This window comes from Lontra canadensis, unplaced genomic scaffold, assembly GCF_010015895.1.
Source record: "Lontra canadensis isolate GAN:19392208 unplaced genomic scaffold, GSC_riverotter_1.0 scaffold1, whole genome shotgun sequence".
In the NCBI taxonomy this organism is placed as follows: Eukaryota; Metazoa; Chordata; class Mammalia; order Carnivora; family Mustelidae; genus Lontra; species Lontra canadensis.
The window spans coordinates 119,656,964-119,668,696 of record NW_022630995.1 but is presented as its reverse complement, the minus strand read 5'-3'; the positions used below and the strand labels follow the sequence as shown (position 1 = coordinate 119,668,696).

The following is an 11,733-nucleotide window of genomic DNA, read 5'->3' as shown; positions in this document are numbered from 1 at the left end:
TCCTAAAACCAAGAAGTCAAGGAAGTGTGATCTCAACCCCTCCCTGCTCCCGGGCAGCCTAAGACACAGGAAAACCTGATGGGCTGAGCTGCTGCAACAGGGGCTTCTCAAGTTCACAAGCAGGGAGCGGCTGCAGCCTCGGGCTCTCAACTCCTATTTCAGGGCTCTCCAAAACACCACGCTGCCTCTCAGCGTGGGAGCTCGGCTTGTTGCCATTCCAGCAAGTCAAAAGGAACAGTAAATACAAAAGTTTTGCAACGTGTGGGGAAAACGAGAATAGTGGTAAGGAGACAAAGCCAATGCTAGACCAGTTCCGCCAGCCTGTCTCTTCTCTCATGCTCCAAAGGGGCTAAGACGGGTGCATGTGTCATTTTATGAGAGAGGAGAAGCAAATGGCAGAAAAGGGACTTCTCATTTGCATGTTTGTCCTTTAAATCCTGGAAGAATTTCAGCAATGTCCACCCTTGACTACAACGCTTCTTGAGGTCACTAGAACCACAGCTAGTACTGCACTAAAGAAATGAGCAACCCTGTTTTCTCTCTTACTATGGACTTCATTGTTGAAGACATGGCTGCTCCTTCTTGGAAGTTCTTGGTATTCCTCTGTCTTGGCCTGTAAAGAGATGCACTGAGGTGGGATTTGTAATAAGCATAACAACCTCTAATCTGGGACTCTGCCGTTCAAGCTTAAATGGAACAGCGAATTTATTAGTATCTTTAGAAAGAGGAAAATTTGAGTTGCTAAAGCAGCTTAAGTAATTTAAAAAGTGTTTTCTATACTCAGAAGGCTGTTTTAAGACGAAGTAAGCTAGTCACAGTAAGAATGGACTTGTGAGTTATTAACTCTCAGCCTGAAGACCGAAATGGAAAGACTAGCTTATGACAGTAGGTGTGGTGCTTCCAGAGAAAGGGCAGGATACCAAGATATTCCCGATGTGACTCTGGCAGGGGTAGGGGATAGATGATTTACTGTTGCTTACTTTTCACAAGGTGATGGATAGAGAATGAGGCTCAGCGAGAAAGAGCCAAAACCACGTGAAGCAGGCTTTGTCCGTGGGTCCTTTGCATCTGCAGGCGTGTCTCCCGAAGTGAGCTGTCTCCCTGCAGCCGTCCACACACACACTCCTCAGCCCCAGGAAGCCTGCACAATGGGGAAGCTCAATGCAGGAAGCATCTACAGGTGGAGCAAACTAGAGCTTGCACCAGACCCTACCAGCCACCATTTCTGTGAGCAGGAGCTTCTGAAAGAGATATTCACAACTCGGAAAGGACTACACAAAGATTAGGGAAATAGCTGCCTTCTGTTTTTTTTCTCCTTCCCTGAATAAACTAGCTTAAAAACAACTTTTTTTCTTTGGGTGGTAAATAGTAGGTATTTATTGGAAATGGAAAAAAAAAAAAGTACCTGGACTATTGCATTTAATCATGTATTGTAATTGTGTTACTCTACCTTTTTGTATCAGAGACAGATATACAATGAACATTCAGTTATCACAGATTGCACACTAGATAGTAATTCTTCAGGCCTTTTACATAACCACCAAAGAACAGATATTGGATTCCGCAGTATAGTACAAACGTCCACAATCAATCCAGTCTTAGCCAGTTATCTTCAAATTTACTTCTGTTGCTGTACAAATAATCGGCCGTTACTAGGGCTTACAAGTTAATAACAGGACAAAAAAATATACATTGCACTGACACAAAAAGTCAGCTGTGTTAATAGTCATGCAACAAGTAACCAAACTTGCTGAAATTAAAAATACTTTCTAAAAACAGTTTTAACGGCATAAATATTTTATACACAATTCATTTACCAAAACAAAATGTATTTCAATGATACAAAGCAAAAAATAAGTTTCTACCAACTTTATACATAAGAAAGTGCAAAATAACTTATCTAGAGTGTTTTGCTATTATCCAGACGGACGGCTGCTATGGACAGCTATTTTCCTCTTCCGAAGCAGGACGTTACGGTTGCGCGCTACACGCAGACGTTAGAATGGAGGGGGCGGGGGCAGACAAATGAACTACACAGATCAGGCAGGAGCCTTGTGAGGTACTCTCCGAGAAGGGACACAGACCACGCGAAGGTGGGTGTACATGCTGAGAACAGGTGTTGGTAAACCAATGTACACGAAACACAGAAAGACATCAGGAGAAACGATTAGTTTGTGTACGTGAGTGTACTTGCATGTGTGAGTAATTTGTGATGTCTGCATCAGAAAGCAAAAAGAAAAGAAACCCCACTGAATGGAACAGTTGCCCACAGCACCAGCTGCCAGAGGAAATACTATCATGAGGGTTTTGGTTTCCACCTTCTAGATATGGAAGTTGTATCGGAAAGTTTAAAAGTGTTCATCCCATAGAACTTCATATTACATAGAGGAATAACCTTTAAGTAACTACATTACACACATTCATATATTCAAGTCTTTAAAGAACACCTCTGCCATTGGGTTTGGGGTAAACATGGTTCATAGACACAAGGAGGACGCTTCTTTTAAAAAGTGTAGAATAACACTGCTACAACTCATCTATAGGGCCGGACAAGGGCAAAGCCCACGACTATGTGATAGCACAATTCCTGCCACTGTTGAACATCCAGCATTATTTATTAGAATTGAAGATGGTGGGTCCGGGGTAGGGGAGGATCACGGGGAAGAGTTAAGACACAGGAAGGAAAACAGAACACAACTTTTCTTCAAGTTAAAGTATTAATGCCAATAATCCTTTTATTAACAAGTATTTGAAGTTTTAGAAATGGAAGTGTATTAATCAATTTTGATATGTAATCATAAATAGACGGTAGGCTCAAACCTAGGTAAATAAAGGGTTAAATTTAGTAAGCATAAGGCACTAAAGCAGCCTTTATATTTTCTCTTGGAGACCTAGTTATCAGGAAGAACAAATTTGTTCTTAAGCTGGTTTCAGCCCATTAGGTACAAGATTACTATTGTACCAATGCCTATTTTTGAATGCATGTGCATATATGTGCATTTTAGTGCATAAGTGTGCCTGTCACCAGGGCCTAAAGATGGAAAGTTGGGAAAGCCGAAGCCACTGTCCCTTGTATGACACCTCCAGGAGGGTGTGAAGGCCTGTCCTTCCTTGCTTGGGCCATAAATAAGTCTACATTTTTTCAAATCACAGGGCTTTTAGAATTGTTCATAATATCACTAAATATCTGAAAATGTTAAAATCTACATTAACTGTTTCATTTTTTTATATATATGTGTATATATATATATATATTTATATATATGTACATAACACACATTAAAAAAAAAATCCCACCACCAAAGCCTTTTTTTTCTGTAAACTAAACTTCTCTCTTAAGCCCCAACCAGCTTTAGTCTCCCTGGATTTGTGTGTTCTGTATCCAACTAGTAGAACAAATTAAATAACTAAATATTAAAATACTGTAATTATATTCATAGCAAAAACAAAAAAATAGACATTGATACAGTATAAATCTCACTGTTTTCAGGTAGATGGCATTAAATGGTAAAGATTAATTATAAGCAGTTCTGACATGATCCAGTTTTACAACAAGGTTTATATGTTAATTCTGTACACTTTTTTCATTTTTTACCCTTTTTTGAAAATAAGCTATAGTAGAACATTAGTGTCACCGAAGACACATCCTTATTATGTTCTATGCAAGAGAAGCTAATGTGGGTTACATGCAAATCTATCTCCATTAGTTGAGGCCGGGCGGTCTCCTACATCACTGGTCACCTGACCGCCACCGTGCAATGCTCAGAAGGGGACACTATGGCCACGTGGCAGTCCACAGAGGAGTTTACAGGGGGCCTTAGGACACTGGAACAACACTGAGGTGGCGAGAAGCCAGGAGCAAGATGCCCAGATATTTCCAGGGTATCTTACGGCAGGACTCTTAGTCTCCCACACGGTTTCCTAAAGAAGGTCCGCATTGTTTTGGTTACTAGCCTAGTTTAAGTGGAGATACTGTGGGCAACTTGAAAGAAAGGACATCGGGCACACAGGCTGGGCTGGAAAGGGGGGAGAAAAGACCACAGATAATGTCTTTGAGAATTTAAAAAACATATTTATCATTAATTTGTGAGAGATGTCAGACAAACCGTAAGTAGCTCACTGAGTTAGTGGTTTAGTTTGAAGTCTCATGTTACAGACAGTTAAGTCCTTATTTAGAAAAAAAAAAAAAAAGGCCTTTATACCTATTTACAATATACACAGTTACTTGCAAAGAAGTCAGATTTACAACCATTTTCTAAAAGCCTTTTTTTGTTGGTGGTGGTTTTTCCAAATAAGGATGAGTAGATCTATAAAAATGAGACGCAAGAAAAGACAGTTAGTAAGTGAGGATTTGCTCTTGGAGACAGCTACTGGTAACAGGGAGAATCGGACACTGGGAAAGTCGCTCCTAGGAACCACCTCCTGTTGTTCTTGTGCTGTTCCCCGAACAGTGTCCGCCCCGCTGCTGCACTCTACACCCGTTTATTCACTGATTCCTTTGAATTCGACACTTCAAACACATGGTGTGAAGAGAGGCATAAACGGAGACTGCTTCGATGCCCTCCGAGCTGTGAGCCGTGACTGGGGAATCAGGAAGGGGGTCTACGGACCGTGATCAGCAACCAGCTTGTGGAATCTTCAACAGTTCCGAGGCCCGTCCTCCGAACCCCTCTCATGCTGTAGGTTATAGTAACAGTTCTGACACACGCGCACCGGCGATGAGATTTTCAAGCGTTTGATCTCCGACTGAAACCGACTGCACCTAAAAGAAAAGCAAAATCAAGTAGTTACAGGTCCTCACCACACAAGTTTGGTCACTGGGCCAAGAAAAACAAACTTAGAAGTTGAACAGAAAGCTGGCACCGTAATGCCCAAGACACAGAAGTATAATGCCAGAAGAATGCTGAAGACATACAGGTTTGTGGTGTGTGGCTCACCCGGGACCAGAAAAAACACCATATTATTTGTTTCAGTGTATGAGGAAAAGTAGTATTAAACCAAGGCAAGCTCTCTATGAGACTGAAGTGAATTTTTTTTTTTTTTAAAGGCAAGATTTCCCTACAGGATGAAGCCAAAAGATCTGAACAGCTGTGAGCCCATTCTTCCCATGCAGGACAGGCTCTCAGGCCCTGTAAACATGGGAGAAATGTCAACGTCTTTACTCAGAGCTTAACTTTTTTCTCTTGGCAGAAGACTTACTACTCGTTTTGAAAGACTCTTTGGTCACTATCAAGTTCCTCTGGGCTTTTAAACACTGTTTGATCTACCCCCTGGTGATTTCTTGAACAGTAGTTTGGGTTTTGTGTCTGGTCCAAATGTTCTTATTTTCTGTTTATCTTGATAGAATTCCATGAAGTAGACCCTACTTAAGAGGTGTTCAAATTCTTTAAAAAATATTCCTCTTCCTGGAATAAAGCAGGGTGTGACCTTGGATGTGGCATTTAACCACTTTAAGCTTGCCTTTTCGTGAGACTGAAACAGAAAATTATTTTCCTCCAGTGATCTACCAGTAAAGGTGTCCAGAGGAAAAACAAAGTGTCACCAGCTTAAGGGGTTTAAAGGGCTGTTCTTGGACTTGGGACTTTGATGACAGCCCCAGAAGTTCTGACAAACTGTCAGGAAACCTAGGTGGCTCAGTTGGTTAAATGTCCAACTCTTGATTTCGGCTCAGATCACAAGACCAAGCCCCACATTGGGCTCTGTGCTGGGCGTGGAGCCAGCTTAAGATTCTCTCTCTCCCCCTTTCTCCCTCCCCACTGCTCACACTCTCTCTCTCTCAACGAAAAGGAAGTGCTGACAAACTCTCCCAACAACTGAGGGACACAAAGAACGTGGGCAGGGCTCTGCTCTGCCTTCTGTGTCTGCTCTACCAAAATCAATCACTGTGGGGTTCATTTTTCAAATATAGCCTCCACCGGACATCTGATAGCAATGCGTAATTTAAAGCATTATCTACCTTTAAATAGTATTTGGAAAGTTAAAACATGACAAGGAATAATGTGTGCCAGTGTACATACGGGGGTGTTACTATCAAAAATTACTAGATTATTAGGTTTTGTAGAGTGGGCCTCTCAAAGCACAGAACCCTGAGACAGAATCCTCTGCCAACCTCATAGAAAGTCCCATAAGGAAAGGCTGACACCAACAATCTGTCTACCTCATCTTGAATTGGACTTCCCAGGAAAAAGGTTTAAGACAGTAATCTGGAGGGTAAAAAAAAAACACTACAATAACATCTTTTACTGAACACCTATATTGCCAGACTTTACACTTGGTGTTTTATAAAATTCACACACATGATTTCACTGTTCTCTCAGCATCTCTATGAGGAGAGGTATAATTATGCACATTTTACGGATAAAAAAACAGGCCTAGAGAGGGTCAGTAACGTGCCTGAGATGACACAATGGACAGGAACCCAGGGAGCATCTGATCAGTATACACCAAGGACCACACCATTTCCAATACGCTGGTGCCCACGAGACCAGTAACCAGCTCAGAAACAATCACACAGCTCATGATTCTGTGAAAGTATTTCTAGAGTTAAGCAGTGTCAGCATTAGAGAGTGCTGCCTGTGGGGTCCTTTCCGTGGTCTGCCACAGAACAAGAGGACTGTACACACATGTGTGGGTCTGCAGTTTGGAAAGACAGCATCCAGATTAACAGTGGGGGACAACAGACTCCCCACACAAGGGAATTAAAACAGATCCTCACTACAAAACATACCTCCAGATACACTCCAAGTGTATTTGGACCCAAAGACCTAAGTGTGAAAAACAAAACCCTGAACCTCATAAAAGAAAATATGCAAAGCTGTCTTTACGGTCACAGGGAACGATTTCTTAAGCCACAAAAAAGCAAAAATCACAAGAAGTAAGAGACCTATGTGCCAGAAAAAACATATATAAAGTGAAAATGCAAGCCACAGACCAGCAGAAGTTATCTGCAAGCTGTAGAAAAGACAAAGAATTAGAATCCAGAGTAAATAAAGAACTCCTCAAGTACAGGGGGGAAAAAAGACAGCAAACCTAAAAGGAAAATGGGCCATGTTACCCAAGAGCAAACTCAAACAGCCAAGAAGCCAATGCTCAGCTGTTCCACATCAGCTGCGCTGCCAGTTACAACAGCAAGTGACGAGGCTCCCGGCCCAGCTGGAGTGAGCACGGGTGGCAGTCCCTGGCCCGCAGAGCTGGGAGACCCTGCCCAGCCAGCCCGGGGATGGTGACAAGCAGCACCGGTTCCTGAGACCCATCTGACAGCATCTATGGCAGCTCAGTTTGTGATCTGTCAGCTCTAGTCAGAGCTCCCTCCTCTTGGACGCTCTAGCTCACCTCTCGGGAGGGTGTTTGTTAGGGTGTGTCCTGCAGCCCTGGTCAGAGCACTGGGAATGTGCACCAGTCCCCTAGGAGTCCACCAAAAGGGAAGTAGATGAATTCTGACACATTCACACAAAAGACAGATGAAAACAGCTATGTGGAGTTTTACTCAACAGTGTTGAGTAAAAAAAAAAAAAAAAAGAAAAAAAAGGGAAACTACAGGAGGTACAGACAGCATGCTGTATTTGTGTAAAACAGAAACCCCACGGAACAATACTGCACTATTGTTTATGGAGACAACACACACTCAGAGTAGAAGACTTGGAGGGGAGGGGAGAGGGGTGAGGACACACAACCACAATGTTTTATAAGCAAACACAGTGGGCCAGCAGCACCTCCCTGTTCTGAGTCACGCAGGACCAGGTGTCTGGGTTGATTCTTTCCATATTTTTCAATAGGACAGAAGTAGTTCACAGTTGTGATAAAAGAACAAGGGGAAAGTAAAGGCTGGTTTAGAGCATCGCGGCACTGTGTGCTGGGGACCCCGGGGCACAGGAGGAGCTCCGTGCAGGGGTGTAATCCACATCTCAGGGGCCAGGCCCACAGAAATTCAAAACACCGGCGCCTCATCTTACTTCTGGCAGAAGAGCTGGCCGCAGTTCCTGCAATGGTGCCGTCTCTCCGTCAGAGAAAACCGCACGGAGCAGCCGGAACAGCTGTCTCCTCCTTCATCCTTCACCCAGTGGTCAGCAGCAGAGCGACCGGGCTGGTCACTCACAGACCAGCTGAACACTCGGCCTCGACTGTCACCAACGAGGATCCTGCTGTGATCCCTGCAGGAGACACAACACAGGAGTCACCTTGGGAAGGCCGCCACAGAGCCGCATGGCTGAAGAGCGCCCCCGTCAGCCCGGAGATTCTGCAGGTTTCCGTGGACGCGTGGGCTGCGGTGGGGGGCTGTGTGTGTGAGGAGACAAAAGTAGAACCGAGCCTGAATTTACACTCTCTGGATCAAATCTCGCTGTAACCTCGAAGAACAGAGATTTTAAACTCCATGCACTGCCGCCTTCTGCTGACTGGCCTGTTCAAGCACTGTGTGGTACCGCAAATGAAATGTTTCCCCAAAGACGGGTTTGGATGTGTGGACCAGGGCTAAGCAAGTGACTCCATGGGGCGGGGCGGGGGAAGGGTACAGCTGGCAAGGTCGGGCACTTACTTGGAGACACCCAGGGCGGTGATCTCTGCGGGGTGTGCATTGTCCTTCCGATCAAAGGCCGTGTGCATAGTTAGCTTGCTCCTGAACACCAGCTGCCGTTCCCACCGGTACCCTGGAGAGCAAAAGGGCAAGACAGGACACCCTGAAGTGGGAGAAGCCAGCATTCGGTAGGCGTACCCTCATACAGCGGCCTCGCAAGCTAGGGGGTTGCAACATCCCATTAGAGCAGCTCTCCCTGTCCCAGCAGCCGCTGCCTTGACGGCAGGTGAAGCAGTGCTTAACACCAGTCGTGGGCCGGGTCAGAACGCCCCGTTCGAAAAGACTGGGGAAATGTCCAACCCAAGAAGACAGAATCTCTCGCACTGAGAACCATGCCTCTAACTCTCTAACAGGCAAAGCTACCCATACAGACAGTTTATTTACTTATCTGTAATTAGTAACTTGCCCATTTTCAAAAGTGTTCATGGTTTGTGAAGGAAGGAAGTTTTTGGTGGGAGGTGTTTTTAGAAATGCCCAATGTACAGCAGACACCACTGTGGGGTAAGAACTGAAGAGGCCTTCTCTGTGGGTGGCTGACGTAGGTCACAGGGATGGAGTACAGGGGGCATGGGGTACTGGGAGAAGCCAGCCCACTGCCTCACTCCACCAGCCCTCATGTCACCCACAAGGAGCAACAAAATGACTGGACTTCAAGTTACCAGGCTTCAGTCTGCTGTAATTCCGCACTTCCATGGGGTTGGGGTGAGGGTGGTTAAGGGGACCCTGCAGATGGGCTCTGGTCTGGCCCTCCGAATAGTTCACAAATATGAAGCCGTCCTTCTCATCCAAGCTGAGCTGGTCGGACCAGCGCCTAGAGTCATCGGAGCCGCTGTCGGTGCACCAGACAGCTGCTGCTCGGCAGGAAGCTGCCCGGGGCCTGTGGCTGCTGCTGCTGGGCTGACTGGGCACATCCTTGGGTTCCTGGCTGGTGCTCTGCTCATCTGCTTCCGAATCGCTGCTGTCCTCATCCTGGGCTTCCTGCCCTGGGTAATGCACGGGGAGAAAGAGGAGACACACACACACATTATGGTTAGACCCAGCTTTGTCCTACTGCTGCTTTTCTTCTATAAGTTAAGACACGATACACACAGCATTTTAAACTAAGTAGAACAATATTAAAAAAAAAAAAACAACAAAAAACCCCCCCAGAATTTTCAGCTAGATTACATATAGCAAAAAGTTAAAACAAAACAAAACAACCCCCCCCCCCCAAGGAATTTCTGAGTTTAAAGAATGCTTTGGCCAAAATTCTTAGGTTGACATTCCTGCTTTACCATCTGGCCCAAACCTGCCTTTGCAAACTTCTCAGCGCCTGCCGCATGCTCCCTACCACAGTTCAGCTGGCTGGCGCCGACGTTGTTCTCCACGGAGTCCTGCTCCCACTCACGGGGAAGGCTGCTCGTGTGGCTGGCCCTACTAGACCCCTCTTACCAATCTCGTGTTCGCATGTTACTCGTCTCTCAAGGCACAGCTCCAACACTGTTTTCTCTAGAATCTTACCTGGTGCCTACAGTTGAAAGGAATTCCCACTCTTCTGGACTCCTTAAACAGTTGCACGCCTCTCGTGTCTGAGTTCGCCCACCCAAACTATTACTTTTGGACAATCTTTCTACAAGACAGTGGTCAGCTTGAGAGAAGGGGCCCCAAGCACAGTGCCTTCCATGTGGCAGTCAGTATAAATGACAACGTAGATGAATCAATTATTGATGAAAGCTTTAGTCTATTGATGTGGGGTTTTCCCTTCTTCCCATTGTTATTACGCATTTCCTCAACCCAACTCCCTACTCTCTTGCAATAGAGGCTGCTGGAGAGAAAATTTATAAGAAATAAATATATAGAATTAGAAAAAAAGAAAAGTAGGAACAAGTGTACGGGCACCAGCTCACTCTAAGTATTTTTTTTAGCAAGAGAAATTAGTTTGCCTTCCTTGTACTAACACTAGTAGTCTAGTTAGCTAATTTTTTTTCATCTCAGTGGCTTATGACCATGAAATTTAAGGTCTTCATTGATGAGCAGTCTTAGAAATGGCTTTCATTTCCGCTGAACCACTGGCTTGCCTTTCTTTTCACCCAGGAAACTGCCTTCGAGCCCTGCCAGTCCTATGCTGTCCAAAGCCAACCCTTCTCTGTGGGCTGCTCTCCCCTCTGACACTTCTATCAAACTCTGTCCATGATATGAATATATAAGAAGAAAAAAGACATACCAGTATCTCCTTCCTAAATGTGACCACTCTACCTTATTCATCTCATCTTCTGCTGTTACTCACGTAAACCTTTGTTCAAGGAAAGGGCAGACTTCTCCTAGGACTGCTTAATCCACTGTCTGATACCCAACAGGTAACCCCCAAATACTAATGGAACTGAATTGGATTTTTATGTCCCCAAACACCCAGATGACCTTTTTAGTGGAGCTGCAATGGACTATACAGAAACTTACATGCACTAAGGTACTATAAGCATTAAAACACCCTGCCCATTGGATCACTTCTGTTTTCTGGCAACTGAAGTAGAAACTATTTTCGGCTTACAAAGAGAAGTGATTTATGCCTTTCTGATAATAAGTCCTTTCCCTCATATCATCAAACTCAAGTGGAATTCTCAGTGTACAAAAGTTAATCACACAGAAACAATCTGAAGGTCAAAGTTAAAACCCTGTTCCTCTCGGTTTAGAACCAATCGTTCTAAATCAAAGGGGGTAACGTTTCTGGAGATGAGCAACCCAGAGCAGATCTCAGCCTGGGTTTATGGCACGGCTTCTAGTTACTCTGTATAGCAATCATCCATCTCTGTATTCTTTGGAAAATCTTTAAGGGTTGCACAAAAAACAGGTAATAATAAGAGTACAGAGCACTAAGCTTCAGTCTCAATAAAAGCCCTTTTCCAAAGGCAGGACTAGGGTGGGGATTCTGGTCTGCCTCTGTGAATACCTTACAAACATGATGCCAGCCTGTCACAAAGACTGAACCTGAAGTGACAAGCACAACAGATGTGGGACTGGGGCCGTCTGACTTGTCCACCCCTGCGCCCTCCAGGTGTGCTCTGTATTTTCTGAAGTGAAAGCCTGAGCCTCTGGTACCCCGGGAAGCCAGCGGCTGTATTAGCCCTACTAGGATGAGAAAGCCAAGCACCGATACTAGCACACCACGTACTACCTGGTGAGCT

The 11,733-nt window shown here is 44.8% G+C and overlaps 1 protein-coding gene across 6 annotated transcripts in view; it reads right to left on the bottom strand.

Annotated features, from left to right (window-relative positions):
- Nucleotides 1-1,353: 1,353 nt before the first annotated feature.
- The window catches only part of WDFY3 (WD repeat and FYVE domain containing 3), a 280,545-nt gene continuing 270,165 nt past the window's right edge, over nt 1,354-11,733 (bottom strand). For all 6 annotated transcript variants that reach the window (XM_032862498.1, XM_032862480.1, XM_032862488.1 and 3 more), the window contains 4 exons: nt 9,232-9,555; nt 8,534-8,645; nt 7,953-8,150; nt 1,354-4,762 (listed from right to left, as the gene is read on the bottom strand). In XM_032862498.1, the coding sequence (XP_032718389.1) occupies nt 4,639-4,762; nt 7,953-8,150; nt 8,534-8,645; nt 9,232-9,555 (758 nt within the window). In that variant the 3' untranslated portion in view covers nt 1,354-4,638. The remainder of the gene's footprint in view (nt 4,763-7,952; nt 8,151-8,533; nt 8,646-9,231; nt 9,556-11,733) is intronic.